The sequence below is a fragment of the Coffea eugenioides genome, chromosome 7, assembly GCF_003713205.1.
Source record: "Coffea eugenioides isolate CCC68of chromosome 7, Ceug_1.0, whole genome shotgun sequence".
NCBI lineage: Eukaryota > Viridiplantae > Streptophyta > Magnoliopsida > Gentianales > Rubiaceae > Coffea > Coffea eugenioides.
In genome coordinates, this window is record NC_040041.1 from 15571250 (window position 1) to 15596265 (window position 25016).

General features: G+C 34.7%; 1 protein-coding gene across 5 annotated transcripts; it reads right to left on the minus strand.

Annotated features, from left to right (window-relative positions):
• Nucleotides 1–5651: 5651 nt before the first annotated feature.
• On the minus strand, nt 5652–25016 carry LOC113778388 (NAD-dependent protein deacylase SRT2). Of its 5 annotated transcripts, none has more exons than XM_027323787.1 (12): nt 24913–24974; nt 23624–23668; nt 21895–21940; nt 21564–21798; nt 20556–20621; nt 15647–15692; nt 13815–13975; nt 13565–13694; nt 11822–11983; nt 9561–9688; nt 6177–6276; nt 5652–6090 (listed from the first exon to the last, which is right to left on the minus strand). In XM_027323787.1, exons 1-12 carry the CDS (start codon nt 24952–24954, stop codon nt 6034–6036), a joined length of 1218 nt encoding a protein of 405 aa, XP_027179588.1. In that variant the 5' UTR covers nt 24955–24974; the 3' UTR covers nt 5652–6033. The 5 variants fall into 5 exon arrangements, 3 of the variants coding, with proteins under 3 accessions (XP_027179588.1, XP_027179589.1, XP_027179590.1); XR_003469259.1 differs by lacking the exon at nt 5652–6090 and adding an exon at nt 7520–7670 and having other exon boundaries at nt 6195–6276; nt 24913–24997; XR_003469258.1 differs by lacking the exon at nt 5652–6090 and adding an exon at nt 7461–7670 and having other exon boundaries at nt 6205–6276; nt 24913–24997.

A 25016-nucleotide genomic window follows, 5' to 3' on the forward strand; every position in this document is an offset into this window, starting at 1 on the left:
TTAATACTATATCAATTTTAAGCTCGCAATCAAATGAGCTATAAATAAAAGACTACGGGGAAAAGCCTGCGCAATGCCGCAGGAATGAGTACCTGTGTGTTAATTTGTTAGCATCATAAGATTAAGAGTAAAAAATACTATCAATATTGGTAAAAAATGAGAAAGTATAGTGTTTTTAAATGCACAAATAGAATCAAACACATTAATTTTGTTTAGTGGAGAAAAGTAACCAAATGGTCATTTAATCACATAATCATAAGTTAGTAGGAATTTTCACAAAATTTACGAGCAAACATTGACAAAAATTTGAATCAGTTTCGTCATTGCAATTATAATTATTAGAAACAAAATCAAACCATATTTTGCAGTACTTTCCTTTGTTACTAAAGGATTATGAAATTTCAGTACAATAATAAATTCAGCATGCTACAAAGAAATTGATCCTCCACAAACAATTCGAGACAACTTCCATTTGCTATCATGAAATTCTAACTGAATATGAGGCGAATTGATCTTGCAAATGTTATTCTTTTGTAATATTTTATCCCAACCCTATCAATAAAAGCAGAAAGTCATAATCAATCCACTTATATTAAAATAAGAGAAATTGAAGGAATATAAGATCTTAACGAAGGAGCTAAAGATGTAAGAGTAAAGTATAATTTATCAAATAAAAATCTACTGATATATAAGGTACAGTAAATAAGGTAATTTTCATCTTAGACCAATGCCAATTGCTATCAGCTCAAAAAAAAAATTACTAAAAGATAATATTATATCTCTGCAAATTACTACTTACAATATCACATCACTAAAGCAAAAATTATTATGAATCAAGAACATAAGGTATACAAATAAGAAAGAGAACAAGAAAGAATTGCAGACCTTCAATAAGAAGAAACATAGGGTAAGAAGAGGAAAAACTAGATAAAATAAAAGAAGATAGATAAAGTTATAAACTAAGATGAAGGAGGAACAAATAGCCGGTTACAACCATAACAGCTATTCGGGCAACTTAAAGGACCGATGCACATTAATTTGTAACTATTGCAATTTAAACCATTCTTGAAGTAAGCAACATGGAGGTTACAATTGGAATTTTCCAAACAATAGCTAAAGGCCAAAAAAATAAATGAACAAGCAAGAATGCAGCCAGCCATTGCACCAACCAAAAAAATAGTGTGCTGCCAGCACTCCAAATTATTAAACTACCCTTGGATGAGGCAGATGAAATTTGTGAAAGACTACCCACGAAAGTGCTTTCTATATATATGTATGTATAGACGTTTCAATTGATCTTAGTTTATTAGAATAATTAAAAGTAATGGCATCCAATAACAGACATTGTTTATACCCTATTCACAATTTAATTGTACATACGCCTATATATATATACGTGTGTATGTATGTATGTATGTATATATATATTTGTGACTAGCATGGACTAGCATAGCCAGTGGCCCACCGAAGGATGATGCATTTGTAGTTTTGAAATTGGTTATGGAATGAGTTGTGTTTTTAAACTTTTAGTTATATTTCTAATAGATGAGAAATAAACTACCATTCAATCATCAACAACAAACCAAGCAAAGTTAAAAAAAAAAAAAAGCCAGTCTATGGTAGTTAAACTTTAAGTGGAACATGTATTTAGAGAAGCAAATTCAAGTTAGCTCAAGTCAAAATGTAGGCCATTCATATATGACATTAAAGTGATAGGGTAATAGATCATAATATTATAGGGCAATGTTCCCTTCCATATTGTTACACCCTTCTATCCAAATGCAATAAAAAGGGAAAAATTAATCAAATTATTGGTGATTTTCTATCCATGCAACATTTATTTTGTGTTGTGGATGCAAATAAAACAACTAAAACAAATAGAAAATTCCCTTACCAAAGAGCACCGTGAGCACCAGTTGATTAATACTAGTTGTGAGCACTTTTTCTCCGAGAAAGAAACCTGTGCCTAAAAGTTTCCAAAGCCTTATCGAGGTTATGCTTTTCATCTAAAACCAAACACTGAGGAACAACAAAAGAATCTGAAACCGAAGAAATCAAAAAGACCCAAACTGAAGATTGCAGGCAATTAAGGCTTCAACTCATATTGTAAGAGTGAGATAGCTGTCTGAGTGCCTTCCCAATTTTCTGGCTCATTTAATTGAAATTGAAACGGTTAAATGAGTGATAAATTAATGTAAGGGTTAAATGTGTCCATACAAAAATTACTAAAAACTGTATGTATTTGTACCATATGCATCACTGATTTCAACCAAGCACTCATATTCCTAAACCAACCCTCCATGGTTTTTTTTTTAGTGTAAGTAGGAGGACTCGAACTCGAGACCTCTCACTTACACTCCCTCCCCCGGTACCACCCAATCCAACCGTCCATGGTTAAACATATACCAAAACACACATGTCAAGTGGTCAATTACAGATGACAATTGTTAGTGAAAGTAGTGTTAAAACAACAAATCAATCAAAGAATGCCAAGTCAGTTTAAGTTGTCCACGTGACATTTTTTGGTGAGGGTAGTCTTAAATTTTTAGATAGTAGTTGGATATATGTATGTATGTATTAGTGGTTACGCTAATACTTTGGAGAGTTCATGTGGCTGACACATGCTCATTTGCTCCCATATTTAGTGAGGATTCTGGAGTTCCACTGCTTTATATTTGTAATCATGCCGTTGTGCCCTATCGACAATTTGTTGGTTTTGGTTTGGTTACTTTGACCGGATAGTTTAATTTTAATGAATGATTACAATTTATTTCTTAACATACATTTTAATTTTTAGTTTACCCCCTAGCCCTTTTTTATTGTCAACTACCCTTCTATTATGGTGAAATTTGTTTTTCTTTTGACTTATCTCTTTTCATTTCTATTTAAATTATTTTTCTTTTTTCAAATTCCTATTTTTGAGCTAATAAAAGAATTTCTCTATCCAGTAGTTTTATTTTCTAAAATTTGTATTGGCCCAAAGAATGAAATTCTAATTGATTTTATGTTCTACTATTTTACACACACACACACACACATATGTTCTACTATTGTATATGTATGTATGTGTGTATGTGTGTGTGTGTGTGTGCCTATATATATATTTGTATAGTATCTATATTAGTTTGTCTCTCTTCCATATAATTTGTCAATTACAAAAAATTACATGCTAATTAGTTTCATCAATTTTTTCAATCTAAGAAATTAAAGGCAAAAATGTTTATTACATATCCTTATAATTATACAATTCAAAATAGGTTACTCATATTTTTGCAATCACCTTCACATGTGATTAATTTAACATCCTTTTATTCTCTTTTCCTCAAATAGATTTTTGCTTGTCATAATATTTTCTTTACCATTTATCCTAAAGTAATTAAATATTAGTATATTCCCTGATAAAACTACTTCTCTCATGTGATACTATACCACCATAATTGGAGTGCTCAAAATTGCACCATTGGTAATGATTATTTGGGAAAAGAAAGAAGAAAATAGAAAAAAATAAAAACCTAGCATGATAGAGTAGTTTTATCCCTCAGGTGGTGAAGTGACAAAAAATAAAGATTAGGGAGTAAAGTGAAATCAGGTTACATCTTAAGGGATGAATTGTAATTACCCCTAATTTCAATTATCTAACTAAATGTAGAGCAAAAGCCTTTGATGGTTTGTATGATTGACAAGTGTCCATTCCTTCTTCAAATTTAATGACAGTTTGGTGTTCAATAGTTTTTTATTAGCAACTTTACCATTGTCCTCAAATGACAATTACTTGATCTTTAACTTGGTTTTTTTGGACAAGTTTTTCTATATGGATATTTTTAGTTAGTTTTGGACCCACACATAGTTAAGTCATATATGTGTAGGTGGGAAAAAAAAAATTAGAGCAAACTTACAACAAACTTAAGCAGTTTAACCCTTTTTGTATTGGTTTAAAGCTCAATCAATCTCTCAAATTTAAGATCAATTTAGTATTAGATTTTAAAATATTTTGGTTTTTGGTGTGAATACATAGTAGAAATTTATTAGTGTGAATACATTGTAGTAGGCAATAACCTTAATATATATATATATATATATATATATAGTGACACACACACACACACACCAAAAGGTGATTATATCCTCCCTGTCATTGTCAAGCCTTCAAGATAATTGCTGTTTCAATTTTTGAATCTAAAATTTGAGCATCTAATACAGATAGAGAAATTAAACAACATTTATTTATTATTATTATTTTTTGGTTATGTCTATCCCTCTTCTCTAGTTTCATTTATCAAGATTTCATAAATCAAACTCATGGAACCCTGTATTTTGTTTACTTTACAGGGCTCAACATTTTTTTTTTTTGGTTATGCCTGGGGATGGCAACGGGGCGGGGTTGGGGCAGGGGACCCCTCCCCCATCCCCTGCCCCCCTGCCTACAAACTCCCCCCGCCCCTGCCCCATCCCCCGTCCCCCGCTCCCCCCGCCCCGCCCGCTTCCCTCGCGGGTGCCCCCGCAGGGCTAATTAAAATTTGTTATATCATTTTATTATGGTTAAATTTTAGCAAATAATCAAGTACTAAAATATCAACACATCATCAAATTATTATTCATTGTAATTTTACAATTGAAACTTATAAAAATAATCAAATAAAAATTATTTGAATACAATCCAACATGATGAAATAAATATAACTAAAGTAGTCAAGTTTTCACTTTTGGCACAAATACAATCACTAAATCATTATTGTGCTTGTGCTTTTTTTAAGAAAAAAATGTTATTGTATTAAGTGTAATTAGAGATTTAATATAAATGTATTAGTAAATTTAGTATAACCAATTAATAATTTGTATTAGTACACATATATAATTATTAATATAATTAATAATATCAATTATATTATATATACTAATAGACATTATATAATACATATAACTAATAATATCATTATCATAAGTTTGTAACTAATTAAATTATATATTATATATATAATTATATATATTTTATATATTTATTTTTTTAAAGCGGGTGGCGGGGCCCGCCCCGTTTCTAAGCGGGGGAGGGGGGGAGGGGAAATTCCCCCCGCCCCCTCCCCAACCCCCTCCCCATTAGCCCCCTGCGGGGCGGGTGACCGCAATTGCCATCCCTAGTTATGCCTATCCCACTTCTCTAGTTTCATTTATCAAGATTTCATAAATCAAGTTCATTGAATCCCATGATTTGTTTACTTTACACGGCTCAATATGTTTTTTTTTTTTAACTTTGAGGTTGATATAGATTAATTCATAGAAAAAGGAGTTTGATGTTGTATTTCCCATCTGTAAGACTGTTAAAAAATTTAAACATTATTTATGGACTAATGCAATTTAACTTTTGCCTAGGACATTTAGTAGTTCTGCTTTTGTTTCTCAATGTACTCATTTCATTTTGAAGCAGACTTGGAAGACCCTTTTTTTTCTTTTTTTTTTGGCTTTTTTTGGTTTAAGTTATGGGTTTCAAATCCCTTCTTCAAACCTTTTTGATGCCCCAAGCAACTTAATTTCGTAATTACAGATTTGAAATCCATTCCTTTGAAATTTAGCCCTAAATCCAAATTCTTCTATCCAACTCAAGTAACTCAATTTGGAGCAAACAAAGTCCAATGTTGTATCAAGGGCCCTGTAAATTTGGCACAAACAAAATCTTTCTATGGAATTAATCCGAAATTGTACTGCACCACATGAACATAAGAAAGTAGAGAGGAGTCTGATCAGATACCAAGGGCTCCTTAATACCAATGCAGGTAGAATTACAACATATATGTACTAATATTTAGCATACAACTTAGAAAATGCAGCATAAGAACTAAACGAGATTCCATCCAACATCTAGTGGCACTTTAGGCAGGACAAAGAAATGGTTTTAATCCAATTTTACTTTGCTGGATACAAAACCATCATCTAAACAATATTTCATTTACAACAGAGGCTTACAAGGTGCTTGCAATGGCAATTGCATCCGCGATGAATTGAGTCAATTTTTGAAACCATCTCTTGAGCTTCAAGGTACTATGAATAAGGAACAGGGACACTAAGGGATCCAGTGTTAAGCAATCTTGGCAGTATCTGCAAGATAGATGCATCAACATCAGAAAAGGTTTAATGCCATATGAGACTGTGTTCAGAAAAATGTGATTTAACTGAAACCGTACCTCACCAAGTCGAGCGTTGATTTTTAAAGGCACAAATTTATCAGCTCGTGTCTCGCCAAGGTTTACAATTGCAGTAGCAGCACCAGCTTCATGAGCAGCCCTAACAAATAAGACCAAAAAATAATCTTTATACATCCCTTATTGAAAAGAGATCTTTGTGGAAACTGTCCCATAACCGTCTTTTAATACATGACCTCTTTATTCAAATAATAAACACCCGTGCATAAAATCTAATTGAAAATGATACTCTTAGCAAGTTCAAAAAGACATCGTAATGCCAATTAGAAAAAAGAAAAAGAAACTGAACCAGAAAACAGAGACCCTTATAAGCACCAGTTTAAATTTAATGTTCATAAGTTTGGGTTTTAGGACTTCATAATGAATATCTATACCACAGCATGGCAGGAACAGACGAAAATCTTGAGTTCATACTTGGCTTATTGTATGGAATTATAGAGATTGAATGAGAACAATGTCTAAACTGAGAATGGATTCCCTCCAAATGAATTACTAAATCCAAAAAATGCAAGAACAAAGAGAACATATCAGACATCTCATGTGGCAAACAAAAAGGAGGGGAAATCTATTAGTAACTGCTGCAGAAGCTGCCAAAAAACAAAGACCTATAATCAAGTCGACAAATAAACAATACAAAAAGGTTGATGAAGACCAGACCAAAAGATAGGGGCATAACTAACAAACCAAACCTTATTAGGAAAGGATCTGCCAGTCTTGAAATGGGTAACTTTCAAGCCAAAACACATACCAAATGCAATTATACTTCAGATACTCTTGGACTTGAGCTCAAGTCCAACACCCCAGTTGCAGCATACACAAGCATGATAGCAAATTTAGGCACATACAGGACAAATTTCAAAGCACAAATTTAGTCCACTTTTCCATCTGATGCAGTACCAAGGAAATGTGGATAAAAAAGGATATCAGATACTTGGCTCCAGAAAGTAGGACAAACTGTGGATAGGAGAAGGAAAAGTAGGAAAGAAGGAAGAAGAAAAGAAAGAAAAAGAATTACCAATTCCAAACAAGTCTCCACAATAATTTTTCACTCATTCTGGACCAGCATAACTTCCATTGGACAAGGCACTGATTAGGATTCTAAGCATTAGGATGAGAATTTACTTATATTAGACTTTTATTTTATAGCTGCAAGTCAATATATAATCAGGTTTTGCTCGCGTTGCACATCAGCTTTTAAAACTTAAAAGAATATCGTCCGTTCTACAAGTTTTTTCATGTAAGTATCCAGGCGTTGGGCTAATTTACCTAACCAGAACAATGTCTTTCACCATTTTGCTTTCAAGCCCATAAGCGGGCTAATTTACCTAACCAGGACAATGTCTTTCACCATTTTGCTTTCAAGCCCATAAGCTGGTCATGCACCAAAGCTTTCCCTAGTCTTCTCAGGCTTCTGTCTGCATCAGAACATTCCAAGCTTCACCTAAATCATACTTAGAAAGATGGCAAGGCTTGGACCTGGGACACCAAATAGAGTAAGTGAACTTAACAGCCCTAAGCAAACTTAACAGCCAAGAAAATGAGATGCTAGAGAGCGTAGGACGCCAGATTACACTCATAGTTTCTCACAATATATCAATTACATGAAAAGCCCTCATGAAACTGATACAGAGACCTACTTTAGCTTTGGTTCAAATCACAAAATCACCAACAACAAACATTGAAGCCATTAGAGGGCACATTAACTGCTATCGACACCTTCCTTTGGACTAAAAGCTTCTCTTTTATGATATAATCCTAGTTGCTGAAGCCTTCGATCATTCTTGCTGGAGAGATTCTATACAGGAATAAATCAATGCCCAGACATAAATAAGACTTGAGTTTCACTGCCTGCAGGGAGAGATGCCCTTTTTCATCCAAGAAGATCAATGGCAACTAGCATTTAAACTATATATCCCTCAAAACTCTCTTACACAAACTCCAATGTTACATAGGCATTAGCAACAGAAGGGAACTCCCAAGAGAACTAGATAGTTTCATCACTGAAGTTGAAATGTATTGCCTTAAACCATGTAGAAGCTGAATAAGGGTTGAGCGTTTGCTTAATATGAGACTTCCCGAGTGGGAGTTGCTTTGCTTTACTTCAAAATTTTTCTCTGGGAGAGTGGAAAAAAAAGGGTCTTTCCATTGAAATTTTAAGAGCTAAGCAACTATTTAATATTGAATATTGTTTACCAGGGAAGGTACATTTCTTTACATATAATCAGGATAGAGCATTCTTGTTATCTTAAATTTGTTTTTGAATATGTATTGCTATCAGTATCAACCTAATACATAGCTCTTTGCAATTAATATGTATCAATCTTGAGGTAAGCCGCTTCATCCATTGCTTAGCCTGTTGGAGTCTTAGAGGAATCCATGTGTTTAGGGTCTTATATGGGGCAAACCACACAAGCAAGACGAAGCTCAAGAGTGAAGATATTGAGTCTGAAAGCCTGTATAGTACCTGGAAAGGCACTAAGATAGATTTCTTGCTGTGAGAGGGGTCTCTATAAGAAATATTTTTTTCTCTTTCTAATCTTTTTTCTTTCTGGGTAAATAGGCCAGCAACTGGGTAAAAGACATCTTAGGAAAGCATTCACTTCCACCCTTTCCTTGAAAGGAATTTATTCTTATCCTGGCCAGTAAGCAGGGTCAAAGGATGAGGCAGGGGAGTTGTTGTGCGCTTTCTACTAAGACAAATAGCAGCAACATACTTGAAGCTCTATCCCTAAGACATGGATTGTAGTATTGAGCTCCATGTGCAGCTAAGACATCACTTGAGACAATTTTTACCACCCAAACTGACATCTGGCTGCTGATTTCTAGCACCCAAACTGATGCATGGTTGCTCATAAATCTCTAGGTCCTGCCTGGCTGAAATCTGTTCAGTGGACTTCTCGATGTTTGAAGTTATTTGGCTATTTATCTTAAAGCTAAAGTATGGACCAAGAATGCAATTATACTCACAAGCAGCAATCAACTCACAAACATGTTTAAAGAACAAAAGATCATCTAATGCAAGTATGTTACAAGGAAGAATATAAACTAGTTCAGCTTGTGTAAACAGAAAAATTCCCTTACCTTGGTCGAGCTAAGTCAAAGGTGAGAACCACTTTTATCTCAATTTGCATAGCAGGTTAATCGATTAACACGTAATTATAATTCATTGAATTGCATATTTTATTTCAAATCCTCCAAATATTTGTCAGCCACAATATTGATAAGTTTTCTTTGTGTCCTATAATGACCCACTTAAATATGTGGTTACTGCAAAAAACTTGCTGAACATGATCATCTTGCCTCCATCCCCCTCTTTGTTTTTTCAATAACAAAAAAAATAGAATAGTAAGATTAAACAATTCTCACCTAATAAGACGGAAAGCAGACATAGTCATCAAAGATGAGCCAAGCACAAGAAAAGCATCACATCTCTTTGCAGCTTCCATGGCTGTGTCAGCTCTATCCTTTGGGACATTATCACCAAAGAAGACAACCTGCAGAAAGTTAAATACATTAGACATTAAGATGAATATAGACATTCTAGTTCCAGTATATGTCAACCAATAAAAGATGGTTATGCAAAGTAGCTAAAAGAAAAGAATAGATAAGACAAGCATTTAATTGAGATAAAACATCATCGCCAAATGAAATCAAGGAAAAACAAGAATAATTCATCCAAAGAAGTAGAATGAAACATACAAGGCAAAGTTAAAATTATGAACCAGCAAGTCCCGGTAATGTCAAGTAGACCGATAAATTTGTAAACAAAGTACTGTATGCATCTGAAGTATTATACACTCAAGATTTACCAAAAATCTAGCTCAACATTGTTTTAGCAAACTGGGGAACCATTTGATACATCTGGAAACTAAATACTGTCCATTTTGTAGACTTTTAACTTCATGAAAACATTCTGTTTTATTTTTTTTGGTTTTGTAGATTTTTAACCTCATGAAAACATTCTGTTTTATTCTTTTGGCGTGTCCATTGTGATTATTATGGTATTTGAGAGATTTAACAGCCACATTGATACACGATAGGAGATTATGTCAATCCAGTGGACTGAATTCTGGAAAGTGTGGCTTACCTGGCCTACATCTAACTATTCTATCAATGACAAAACCTAAGTGCTCCTGCCACACAATGTTTTCCTTTGTTGCTGAATCCAAATCTCCACTTCCTTTAAATAACGTGTTGAGAGAGAGAGAGAGAGAGAATAAAAGGTTTCTTTTTACATGCCAATTTAACAGAATGCGCAGCTTCTTACATTCAAATTTGAATTGACAAATAGCATACCAGCCTCTATTCTGCATGAAACTTGCAGGAACCTGAGCAAGTTGACAGACAAATCTTTTTGCATTGCTTCACAATGTAGAAGTTTTTACCATTTCAAAAAAATAGGTAAATCTTTGTTGTAAACTTTACTTATAAATAGCACTGTGTTCTGATGCACTTATGAGGATGGAAAATGGTAATTTGTTGAGCTGGAGGCTTCAAAGATGCCTCTGTTCAGTATCCTGTCAGAATTTGTTTGCACAGGAAGGAAAAGAAGTGCAATTGAAGCAGTAGAAAGAACCTTGAGAAACAGCTTTCCTCTTTGTGGAACTGTTGGAATATAAGCTATCCAAAATAACTCCCGATTTTATCTTCGCAGTAGAGATTCACAGACTCGCTATAAAATACATGGGGGCCATTTTAATGATGCCTCTTACCGAGAAATGTGCTACTCTAAAGATAAAAAGAAAGAGGAAGAAATGACAATGTGAGATCCTTTCCAATTGCATCTCAACCTTAATGATGCAAGTGCAAGAAGGAGCATGTAAGGTTAATAGGTTAATCAACATCTATTGTCCTTACTACGAATATATACCAATTAAAATGTGAAAACAGTTGAAGCTAATAGCAAATATTTATCAAGAGAAAGGAAAAAGGAATTCATCCAGTAATCTGGCATCCAGTCTTTGTGAAACTAATTAATTTACCAGTTGAATGGAACTTTCTATTTAATAAAATCAAATGTTTAGGCTCGAATACAATTTAGTTTACAAAGACAATTTCTGTACTCTCCACCTACCGAAAACAAATTTCTGTACTCCCATTTCTATATCTGTACAATAAGAGCTCATCATTAGTTGAAAGAGAAACATATTAATCTAAGAATTCTTTGTTGTCCAAATGACAACTTCAGTACTTTCACAGATTATTTCAAGGAATACAAGTGGAAATGTATTTTTCTGGGGCGAAAAGGCAAAATAGTTTTAGGCATTTATCTAATAAAATAAAAGATGAATGCGGAAAAACTTTTAGTTATCATGTTTTTCATTAAACTCATGTGCTAGATCCAATTTCAAAAGACTTCTTCCTATTTAATTTTTTACTTTTTATTTTTCCATTTGTTTTCAGTAAGCACTGATATAGTGTAAAGAAAGGATATATATCTCTTTGGAAGAATCTTTTTTGACCTTTAGGTAAATCAAGAGCTAAAACATTAAAATGTCAACTGCAAGTGCAAATTTTTATTTGCTACCTATTATTATTTTTAGGTGACTTGCATGAACCCAGTGATACTCTCAATCCAGGAAAAATAACAATCCCACTAACATCATGTAAATGAGGAAATGGCTTACGTCAGGTTTTAAAATTCCATCACATCTCTGACAACTAGGAATATGAAATTCCTCCTCCCAGAATTTCTCATCAATTTCAACGTCGCCATCTGGCCTAATCTTCATACCAAAGCTCTTGTCGGAGACACTGTCATAGTCTAAACTTTCAATTGCAGCTGCCCACTGGCAAATAGCACAACATATTGATTGAGAAGTAGTTCTCATAGAACAGGAAAGTACGTCATACATATGCACAATTGTTAGGTTAATTGAGCATTTCAAGTCAAACCACCTCAAAGAAATGAGAAAAAAGATAAATAATCAATGTAGAGACAGCTTGATACAAATAAATATAACTGACAGTTTAGACCTCAAAACCTCAAAAACTTAAAACACAAATACAATGATGCAAATTTCGGAAAGCAGACACATAGTTGGACATGCCTATAAATAGCAGTTCCATGGGAGAAAGGCAAAACTTCACTAGTATGTAACTTTGGCCAAGACGAACGAGTTTAACCTTCAACACATTCTGGCCTCAGCAAGGGCTCCTGTAAGTTATAGCTTGGCACGACTATAATGAAACAAAAGCACCTAATTGCATAGCAGCCAAGGCATAGTACCCGGATAATGACCCCAGTTAAATTGAGAGCTAAACTTTAATGATCAATCCTAACACTCATGCCAAAACGAACTTCTTGAATGGGAATTGTGAGGACAGGGTTTGGAAGTAAGAAGAAACTGATGGGGTTAATTTATTTGATCAAAGGCACTCTTGCTGAAAGAAATTCATGAATGTCCAAGATCTAGCTATCAGCAGTGACATAAGAGCCAAAAAGCCGTTCTTTTGTATTTTTGCTTCATTAAGGCATTAATGACATAAAACAAAGTCATGAAGTACTGGCAAATCCATTGTGGGCAGAATTGATCCTAATCTTTATAGAGAGGTTCTTTACAAATTTAAAAATCTTCAGGTTAAGACTATACAAGAAATATTCTTATGACAATACCTAGTGGCAACTCAACCAGGTATACAGATCTTACAAAAACAATTCTCACAATAGACTGAATATTCTACTAGTAAAGGTAACTAGCTGTTCTCCATCATATGCACACATCCCAGTCCCCACCTAAACAAGCAATTAATGTATTCTATAGATAGAAAATGTACCACCAAAGTATAATATTTCAATGTAAACCAATATTTTCAGGTTTCTTGGACATCATCTGAATAAATTCTTCCCAACCAAAGTAAAAGAGACAGATCTACCACAAAGTGCTGAAATTCATACTCAAGGTAAGTAAGTGGTATCCTTCATACGTAGATCCCCGAAGTGGTTTCCAGGCACGACACCAGAACAAGCAATGGGCGTCTTCTAGAGACAGACAATGTACGAAATGAAATCAATATTTCAGAGTAAACTAAGGGATATTTGGGGGCATTATTTTTCCATATCCCCTTCTTGGTCAACAATATGAAATAAATTCTTTCCAGCCTAAGCAAATGAGACAGATCCTTACACCAACAGCCCATCACATACAGATTTCTGATGTGCCAATTTTTAACATGATCAATCCCTTTTATCAACTTCAAAAATGGAAAAACAATGCAGCTATTAATGTGTGATAGCTCAATTGACAAAAAAATAAAAATATGTGATAAATCAGATTAATTCCCAGGCATATTTGTACAAGAAGATCAGAGCTGAAAATAACAAACAACAGTATGCAAGATCATTTACTTATGCAGTTAGAAAAACTAACCTTTTTATTATGGGCTTTTACTTGATCTTGAAATACACTTCGAGAAAGTGAAAAACCACAATTTGTACAATTAACATTGTATACGGTTCCATGTAATTCCAGGGGATTACTTCCAGCACGATGATGCAGCCTGATATAAGGAATTTATAGGGTTAGCTGCTCCTCTAGGTTCTATACCAAAAAAAAATCTATGGAGAAAAAAATGCACAAGTTCTAAGGCAATAAAACACCAATAACTAAAGCAGTGTACCTGTCTACATTTTGTGTAATCATAAAATTTATCCGTCCTGCTTTCTCAAGAGATGCCAGAGAAATATGAGCTGCACCAGGTTGTGCAGCGGTGAACTTTCTCCATCCGGCATAGCTCCTTGCCCAGTATCGTCTTCGTGCCCGGATGGATCGCATAAACTCCTATTAAGCCAAGATGGAAAATTCTAATACTTTTTAAAAAATCTGACAAAACATAGAAACAAAAATAAAGCCCAGAAATTATCGATTTCTAGAAATAGGCAAACACCCTTGTTCATATTCGCAAAATTCTGCATCGTGAAATCGTTCAAAACATCCCTCACATTTTTCCATATGAATTTTTTCATCCTTCACATTTAAAATGGTAACTTTACGTCCCTTACAAAATCAAGTCGGTAAAATTTGGTCTCAACCTAGGTTTTCGAACACTTTTTACTCTGAATCCATCACATAACTACAAATGGTCATTTTTTGGTGCCAAAAAGATTAGATTTCATTTATAGTTAAGAAAAATGACCTGATCGATATGCATTTTTGCCCCTAAAAAAGTTGGATATGACCCAAACCATCTTCATTTCTTCCTGAAAAAGTGGGTCGTACCCAATCCATATTCATTTTTGCCACTAAAAATGTGGGACCTAACCATTTTGTACATAAAAATGACAGCATGTGAGTCACGTGGCGATTTCGAGCTAAAAAGTGATTGAAAACCCAGGTTGGGACCAAGTTTTACCGACTTGACTTTGTAAGGGGCGTAAAGTTATTCTTTAAAAAGTGAAGGACGAAAAAATTCATTTGGAAAAGGTGAGGGACGTTTTAAACAATTTTCCCTTCTACATCAGTTATTAAATGAAACATAGCTTCTAAAATATCAATATAGCTCTCTAACTTAAAATATTGATAGTGTACGTGAAGGTACTTCCAAAAACTAGAATTTGGCCCCTTCTAATATGGAGAAACCTAGGGACAGGTCAACACAATTTTCAAAAGTTATAGCTACACAAGTGAGCTGGTATCAAATAACATAATTAACACACAGAGGTTCCTTTAGCACCAGACGCAAAATAATCATGACCAAGCATTAGCAACTTTTTCAGCTTTTTTCCTCCAATGTCCACATTTTAATGACTTTTTCTTTTTTGGCATGCTTCATCTCCTTGATAGGATTCAAATACAGATCAAGGAACTTGTAATCCAACTCCATCAACTCAGGGGAAGCTCATTGTACATAGTTTTTCCAGCTAGTGAAATCAAGCTTGAAGGTGTGTTAGTATTTGTTAACTTACAAGCTCAAATTCACATCCCCTCAACACCAAAAAAAAAAATGTAAGTATAAATTCTATACTGATAGTGCATTTGCAGTTATAGAGACATATACAGAAGAAGCAAGCTTCAAGAACCCTGCTAAAGGCCAGTTGGACAATGCTTGTTCAACAATTAGACAAGACAAGCTTAACAGCAATTTTAATTTTTTGTTTGCAATAAAAACATGTTCAAACAACATAGCACTTGGCTCAATCTTGACTGCCTAAAGCTCTACTGCATGATGTCTATCATCAAATCTAGTCTAGGTGGCTAATATCTTTGTTAAAAATAATAATTTTATAAGTTGTTCAAAAAAAATCAATAAAAAAGGCTTAGACCAAATTATGAGCAGTTCATGCAACATTTAACAAAAAAGGTTCAATGAATGGCTCCACATATTTTCAAGTCTAAACGGCATTTAAAAGAATGGGGCATCTCTGACTTTTTGGAACAGTAGAAGATTATCCAACATAGTGGAAAATCACTCAAAAAACTAGCTAGATTTCATGGCGCGTGCCTTCAGTTCACCTGATGGGTTATGGGTTTGAATCCAGTGCTATAAGCTCCATTTGGACTGCAAAGAAAAGGACAAAATGATATTACTTCTCAGCTTCAAAGCAGATTTTCACTTTTACATATTTGATGTGCAAATTGAAAATTTGTCATCAGGTAGGATATGCAGGCCCAGCTGGTTTTAACATTGATGAGATTCTTATTCTAGCGAAAGAAAACACAGACAGACAAGTAGATGACTCCTGCTAGAATACACATCTTTGAATCAGTATTAGAAAACTACACGATTTAGCTATTTCATCAAAAAGATTGTATTCAATATTCTATAAAAGGAAATACAAATATTTTGTCAAAAGTGGCTCACAAACTTACATTGGGGAGCAAAATGAAAAATGAGATGAATTTACTCGCATAACCTGCATATATTTGTTCATCAACTACTCCCTGGAGACTGTTATCACTGAATGATTTAGGATGTGGAACAGAAGGAAGCAGATGGCATAATTATTAAAAGTACACATTTGCACTCAAGTACCTGAGCATCTCGAATGGCATCTCAATGGTATGAGGTGAAATATTTCCACAAATGCTACTGGAACCACATTCTAGGCTTGCTGAAAAAAGTAATTGCACTTTTCTATCATTTTGTTTTCTTTCTTCACAGGCTTTCTCGGTAACCATCATCAGCCTCATTGCTACTTTTGTTATTAATGCTGCACTTGTAATTGTTAGAGTTATTGCCATTACCATTATCATCAGTTCCTTCGGTAGGTTGTATATTTTTTTTTCTTTTTTGAGTCAGCAGGTTATACATTTTGTGGTCAATGTTCACTAATACGAATATAATTTGTCATGATCTTTCAATTTGTTCTACTAGTTTATCTAGCATACATCTGTAAGTTAATGAAATACAGGTAACAACTTGAAAATGTAGGTCCACTCAAGTAAAAAGAAAATTACTAAAAGGTGAATTGAAAAATGGTAAATGATAGGAAGTTCTCCATCCACAACCAAATTATACTTATACATTGATTCAAACACACAGTGCAGCTTGATGGCTGCAACTCCACTCTTCTGCTTTTATCAAATGGACCAGTTTCATGAATGACAGACTTATCTTTATCCATTAGGGGTCAACTAGAAATTTTTGAGTGCCTACTGTTCCCTGAAAGCATCAGATATTTTGTTTTCCCGTTTTCTCATATTAGTTTGAACTCTCCAAAGCAAGAGGGGCCCCCGGTTTCTTCATCGCATTTGCAAATAATCAGCCAATAGCATACAATTTTGTAGTTTTTCAACATTGTTTCTCATAGGATTGCTACATTATGCAGCTCCGACACGGAAAACTCAAGCTTCCAAGGCTGTACTTTCCGACATTTACTTACCAAAGAATTTCAAGTCTCTTCTTCCAACTTCATTAAAGCCCACAGAAAAAATCCTCTATTTGTGTCCTAATCCAGTAATACTCAAAATGAAGATAATATTAACTACATCTTTTCTATATTTTCTGCAACCTCAGATTTATTTAATTAAAGGGTAAAAAACAAAAAGGCCCCCCGTGGTAAACTTAATATACAGAAAAGCCTCCCGTGGTTTCAAAACGTACAACACGACACCCCATACTTTGAGCTAAATTGTAAAGGTGACAGAATCCGTTAAACTTAACGGAAATAGACGATATGACCAAAATGCCCTGATATAATTAAGCAAAAGACAGCCCAAAAAAATCATTTGTTTCATTCTCTAGATAGAGAGAATTGAGGGTTAACGGGTAGAATAGGTATATTTGTTAAAAATTAGGTATAAAATTTTTTTTCAGGTTCCAATAAGTCATTTCCGTTAAGTTTAACGGATTCCGTTACCTTTACAATTTAGTTCAAAACATGAGGTGTCATGTTGTACGTTTTGAAACCACGGGGAGCTTTTCTGTGTATTAGGTTTACCACAGGGGTTTTTTTTGTTTTTTACCCTTAATTAAAATAAGTGCAGACTAAGTAATACTTCTTAAAGGTTTGTCTCCAAAATCTCTTGCCCAAGCCTTTTGATTAAGGAGCAAAACTATCTACTTTCTTGTTACAAAGGGGATGCTAACACTATGATCCGAATCATGGAAGAAAAACTTCCCTACTTTCTAGATCTAAAATCTGTCCTAACTCCCGAATAATTACAAATGCCAAACCCCCAATTGGAAAGCTGGTCCACTGCCCTGTTTAATTTACTAAGAGTGTGCTAAACAAAGGCCTCCAGTCTCTAGATATTGGTCTCCTGCAATGCACTGTAACTTTTGCTGATGACTGATAACTAATTTCCCCTTGTTTGGATCAGTTGCATAACAACCTGAAAAACTGTTTCAACAACCATCTCTCCCTAAATACCGTGTTCGATGTCATCTCCAAATCCTCTTTTATATTTAAACTCATGTACCTGTAAAACTCATTCCACGCTTCTAATAGCCTGCAGCCAATATACCATCTCACCAAGCAACATTAATGCTCTTCAGATGAGCATATCCATGGAAAAATTTTTCATTATTGTTCAATTCTTCCATCCACAAGTTTGGTACAGCCAAAAGATTTTGCTTTTTCGCATTGTTTTGACTTATTACATGTCACTCAAACCTTGCAAACATCTTTGTTATCCCTATACTTCAGTGCATTTGATTGTTTAATCTTGAGTGCTAATGACAACAATAATTTGCATTCTATAGCCATTATCAAATCTAGCACTTTAACAAGATACCTAGAGGATACTTTGCCAACAAATGCTCTAATTCTGTTTCTTCACATGCTTTCTATGATAGCATTAACACCAGAAGCTTTTCATTATATATATGTAACTCTTTAATGAGAACGGAAAAATATATTTGTATTTGTTTATCGAGTTTTCTTTTTAGTCACAAAAAGTATATACATTTTGAAACTGGTGCAGATCAGTAAAATGCTGCACCTATTTGTTTTATAACATTTCATTTGTGCAAATGAATAATGATTTAATGCGGTCGGCTTAGCAACTTCAAATGTCAGAAACAGCATACATACAAAATTCTAATCCAACCATACCCTACACCCCAAAAAAAGAAAAAAAGAGAGGCAGGAAATGAAAACCAAACACTCTGCCTTTCTGTCTTTCCGGCCCTTCTTCCCCCTTTGCCCCTTAAGACCTCCATCTCCTCTTAGGTTAGAGTTTTGGGTACAGATCAGGTACTGCTTTGTTTTGCAGAAGTAAAAAAGGTAGTAATACCTAGAAGGAAATCATGCTGGTATTGGAGCTCTTGTAATTAAAGGACTAGACATAAAAACTTAAGGGGTGTGAAATATAAATTCCACTAAGACAACTTTCAAGTTGGCTCCTGTGAACAGCTTGATGCAGATTAACCAGTGTTAGATATCACATAATTCAAGGAACCCTAGATGCTGTTGGACTAAAAAACTAGATGATGTAAGTGAAGCTCTTGATAAGGAGATAGTTGCACCACTCTAGTAGAACCAACCAGAAAGTTATCCTCAAGTTCGTGGATATAAGCAAGTATATAAAAGTAAAAAATAAAAATGTACTCACTATCACTAGTTCAACCAATTGACAAATGAAAGAACTTTAACTTCTGATTAGTTGAAGATCAACAGCTAAGTTATTGCATTCAAAAGCAAGCTTCTACTCTTTTATCCTTCATTACTGATTTGCCATGTCACTAACAATAATTTCTATTGGTTCCTGCGATACCTCATCCCACATCGTAAAAGTAAAGTGCTATAGACCAATACTTAAGTAGAGCCTAAGCACACAAGTCCAACTTGGGATATCCATTTTAGGCTAGCGAGGACGGAGCCCAAGTAGTTGGACTTGCCTGCTGAGACTTTGGTCGTGTTCTGGGCTTGCAGGCCTGGGGTGTGACATTATGGTATCAAAGCGCCATGTGTGGTCTCTACAGCGGGTGAGACTGGGCCAGTGGTATTGGGCCGGACTACACAAAGGAGCGGAGGAACTAAGTGCTGTGCAGGGCTAAGTGCCATGTTGACCCAAGGGAGACTAAGCCAGTGGTATTGCGCCGGACTACACAAGGGAGTGGAGGAACAAAGTGCTGTGAAGAGATAAGTGCTACATAGAATCTGACACAACTGAGTGGATAGTCTGGATTTGCGAGAACGCAAAGCCTAAAAAGGAAGGGTGAATGTGATACCCCATCCCATATCGAAAAACCAATAAGTGAAGGTCGATTGAGCTTATACTCTCTCTTATCTTGTCTCAACTCCTTTGGTCTAGAAGACAAGCAAGAAAGATACTTAAGTAGAGCCTAAGCACTCAAGTCCAACTTGGGATATCCATTTTGGGCTAGCGAGGATGACGCCCAAGTAGTTGGACTTGGCTGCTGAGACTTTGGTCGCATTTCGGCCTGCGGGCCTAGGGCGTGACAGTTCTCCAATGTAATCTTAAGGAAACCAATATGCAAGAGGGCTAAGGCTATTCTAATAAGATGTACAAGCATCTAAATATGAAGGTTGACGGGAAACATATGCAACACTCAGCATGAGAATTAAAGAATAGCATTATGATGGAGTGCTAGCAACCCAAAAAACAGCAAGCCTGGGGCGTGACAGTTCCTCAATGTAATCCTAAGGAAAACAATATGCATTATGAGAATCACAGAATAGCACTATGATGAAGTGCTAGCAACCCAAAAAACAGAAGTCAAACACAACACTGACACAATTAAAATATGACACATCTTTTAATCCTACCAGATATGATTCTAAAGTGCCAATTGCTAATTCCAAGCACCTTCCAACATGTGTTCTTATAGAAGTTGTCAATAAGCAAAAAAACATATCAAAAATACCATGCATACTAACACATTGCCAGGAACATAACATGTAAGCACGGTAATCTGCAACAAAGCAACCAAAAAAAGTTTGAAAAAGACACTAACCTTCTATAATCAGGAATTCCACACTCTGTGCTAATTCCAGCACCAGTCAGAACAACAAGATTTGAACTGTAAATTAGCAAGAATCGAAATTGGTCAGAGATTTTAACAAATCATGTAAATAACAGTTTCCCTTAGAAAGGGAGTAAAACTGCCTTGGAATGGTAAAATTCATAATTAGGAATTTCAGGTGTCATAAATGAAACCTCTTTGAAACTGAAAGTGCACAGTTTTCTGCAACATTTTCACATATGTTATTTAAACAGCAGGTTAGCATGCAAAGGCTAGAGAAAAGTAGAAAACCAGTTTGGATTGGCCATCTTGAACATTCAAATTGTTAAATGGAAAACCTGAATTTAAAAACATAGTGTCAATCCTTTAGAAAATACCTTTGAAGACCTTACAGAAATTCAATTCTTTTAAACCACACTGGAACAGCATGTTCTTCAGTAAAAACTTGCAACTAAATTTAACTTTATAGCTAAACAACTTAATGCATGCTGGTTCCTTCTGTAAGAAGGTAAACCAAATGCGCATTTTAAACTCTCCCACACACATACTACACAAAGTACATATTACTTATATGGGACAATGTTATGTCAAAGAGACCCTTATATGCCAAAAGTGACCCCTGGGGCAGGCTTTTTACGCGACAACCGAAAGTTTCAGAAGTAAGCAAATTATAGACAACTAAGGAACTCAAATTGAGTTAACTTTCCACATCCACAAAAGAGAAAAAGAAAGTGCTAATTGAATCATCAAAGAGGGAAAAATGGTGAGCTTTTTGAACTAGAGATCAATCTGGATGCTATTCTTCTTGATTTAGTTAGAGTTATGAGTGCAATCAGATCAGTTGTCCTTGCCAAGTTGAGTGCACACACAGATGACAAGAAATTGAAGGATAAAGATGAGTTCTCTACAATCACATATATGCTGCTCCTGCAGATTCTCCTGAGATTAATCTAATAGGTACACAAAAAAGTGATGCAATACCACCAATATCAATCATACCTCCTATGAAAAAATTGATAGAGAATGTTGACATCTTGAACACTAGGTGGATCTGAATCAGGAATTATCATCTTTTTCCTCAAACTTGAAGATGCCTTCTCTTTACTTTCTAAAGTAGCCCTTGGAAATGAGATTCGGCAAGCTGTCTGCACATGCTTTGAGGATCCTTGAAAAGATAAAATCCTTCCCACTCTACCAAGAGATTTACTGTTCTTGCAAGTTGATTGAATGCAACCTGTAAATTAGGAAGACAAGACTTGTTTTCAGATTTTATCTATCAATTACTTTCAGATATGGAAGAACCAAAGCATATATCAAGATAATATCCAACTTGCTGTCAATATTTGGCAGAGCAATTCTCCTGTACTTCTCGGCCCCTGAATGGTAAAGGAGCAAAGTAAGAATTAAAACCATGCATGATGGGCCAATTATCTATGGAACCACTCCAAAACAAGATAACAGTTAATAATCAAAACCGTTTATGACTCTCTGAAGCATTTGGAAGCATCATGACTTTAATTTCATAAATGTTCCTGACAACATTTTCTCTTAGAGAACTCCTGTAGCTGTCTATGAGAAGAAACCCAGAGATTACTTTAAAAAAAAAATAGAAAGGGTGCAAACCAAGTGCATTGCCTGGTCTAGATAAAGCTAAATGTGTAACAATTGCGTGCAAACATACTGTTGTCCAATGGATCACCGTGTAACAAGCTTATACTAGCGCAAAAGTTCACTCTTGGAAGAGATATGGACATGAAATTTCAAGAAAGGAAAAGAGGAAAAGAAGCATTGTGAAACAAGAATAGCACATGGTGCACTAAGACAATTTTGTCACCATTAAATTTTCTCACAGATAGCCTTAAAACCCACGGTTGAATCATCCCAAAACTGGAAATGTTGAACTCATTCAATTTGGCCACATCAAATACTTTTAATCTCCTATGAATCACTCTCTTCTTAGGCAAGTGCCCTCAAAATTCAAGGTTGACAGCCAAGTTTTCAAATTAAAAAATGCAAATGTTAAATGCATTTAATTCAGCAACACTAAACAATTATACTCTCCTCAGAATCACTCACATCTTAGGCAAACAAACATTCAACGCCAATAGACAATTTTAATTTAGCACAGTGGAACTCACCTACAGTAGAACTCAAGTAACTATAGCCTTCTTCATCAAAAGTACAGAAAGAAATTAAAAGAAGAGAGACAATTTCCAGGACATGACATTATACAGCTCATAAGAGCACAAAAAAGGTTTCTTTCTTTTCCTTCATTTGGATATACGTAAATATGTTCATTACACGTTGAAAATAAGTGTCTACAAAGGACCGAAAAGAGAGAGAGAATATCATATAATCTGAATGAAATTTAAACCCAAATATGTTACAGTTTTTACCAAATTCTTGAAAATTCAAAATTTTGTCACGTAAGTTAACTAAACAAAGAATCCCATTAGATTATATTGACATGTAAATAGATGAAAGAGAAAACATAAGCATGTTTTTTTTTAGCACAAACTATAAGCATATGTTCTCTTCAAAGCAATTGAGAATTACACTGTCTTTGAAATTTTTGGGAACTGAGGTTTTAAGAAAACGAAATCTAGGACATTAAATATCACTTTTCTTGTCATGTTAAATCTGTAAATTGAGTTTTTGAATAAACATATTGCAATGGAGGGGGAAAAAACAATAGATAGTTATAGGAACTTGAAAATGTATCATTTCAGTATAGAATTAAAGTCCCACGAATTGAAGAATATTCAAATCCTATGAATTTGGCATGAAAGAAACTGAAATTTAAAGAATTTCATAAATCTACATATGCTATCAACAAAGATCATACAAAAGATAATAAAATGAAAATTTGAAGAGAAAAGAGGTCTAAACTCTTGGAGGAGAAAAAGAAAACTCATAGGAAAGAGGAATTTATGAGTGAAAGACAGACAGTTTCTAAGCTAGTGACCAAAGCAGCTGGATTGGCAAGAAATTTCATAAGCGATTGCAAAATATTTGCCACAACTACAGTCTGGATTCTCCTCCAAACTTTCTGCCTTCACCTTTCCAGTTGTGTTGTATATGCCACCAGTATCCAATTTCATGTCCTATATCAGGATATTCCAAGTGTTCACCACTACCCATCAGAAGAAAGAATCCAAATTTAAACACCCAAAAGATCCAGAGCCAACATAATTTATGCTTAAGTTTATGCCTACCCACTTTACATAAGGTGACAATAGTTTTTTTTCTTTGATTCGATAATTCAGGACACACAACAATGTAATATATTATAAGTAATACATTTCCAATTACCAAATTACATATCAGGCAGTGTCAATCTTAACGACTAAAATGATATAACATTGGCTAACTAACATATTTCTAGATCGATTCCCACACGTTACATTCACAATGTGATTTCCCCCTCAAGGAATAGCCAAATCAATCATGGCATATATACAATTGAAGCAGACGAGTCTGACGTGATCAAATTATAAAAATATTAGACATGTTAAAGAACCTTCCATGTTTAATAGCTTTTCTGGAACATCATATTTTCCCAAAATTCTAGAAAGACGAAAGAATAAGAAAAATCACTCAAATAAACAAACGCACCCCACTAGCTCAAAAGTTCCACTATTTAACAGTTACTCCTATTGGTCCATTGTCCTTCCTAAGCCCTAAGGCTCCTACTATCCACCCTCCCCACTACACCTTCAACCGGAGCCAAACCAAACTCAGCTAAAATAACAAAAACTGATCTTCTCTCTCAAATACATAGAGCAGATCCAGAATATAACACCTTGCTCTAACTGTCAGATATATTCTACAAAAGGTTCAAAATGAGAAAGCAAAAATTGAAAAACAAGAAGACCCCGCTTTTTCTTTCACTATCGCTGCCTGAAATTTAACCTCAAGGTTTTCATTAGGCATTTCTACTGGATGAACATATAACTGTTCCCCTAAAAAAATTACTGTTTGCTTCCGTATATATCAATGACTATTATATTGTTTCTGTTCCTGGTTTCTGTACTATCATTAAAAGTTATCTGAAGAATATACCAGACCTAATATGCTTCATCTGTCTCACTAAAATATTTACTTCCTTCCCAAATGACCATTTCGGTGTTCAAATAACATAAAGCTAATTCACCAATATATAATCTAGTGTCAGTATATTCCCAACAAAAAATAAAAATTACTACAATCAATTACAGCATCTCTGACAAATATTCTTGCATAAATTACAGCACAACATTCAAACAGTGCAATATATTCCAGAAAACTAAAACACCATTGGAATAACCATTCAAGCTGCAAATAGAAATTTCTTGAATCAGACACTTACAGAAATAAAGGGTCCGTAAGGAAATCGGAAAGCCATGGCCATAGGAGCTGAATTGCTGGAAATTTTTTTGCGCTTTTTTCTTTAGGTGTTCAATTCTTCCCTTT

What these genes read in the sequence shown, in the direction of transcription:
- LOC113778388 (XM_027323787.1), bottom strand. Translation starts at nt 24,954, where the DNA reads ATGGCCATGGCTTTCCGATTTCCTTACGGACCCTTTATTTCT. An exon ending in TATACAACACAACTGGAAAG is followed by an intron (nt 21,941 to 23,623) that starts GTGAAGGCAGAA and finishes TTTACCATTCAG; the next exon opens with GGGCCGAGAAGTACAGGAGA. An exon ending in TCAAACCCATAACCCATCAG is followed by an intron (nt 13,976 to 15,646) that starts GTGAACTGAAGG and finishes TTGGCTTAATAG; the next exon opens with GAGTTTATGCGATCCATCCG.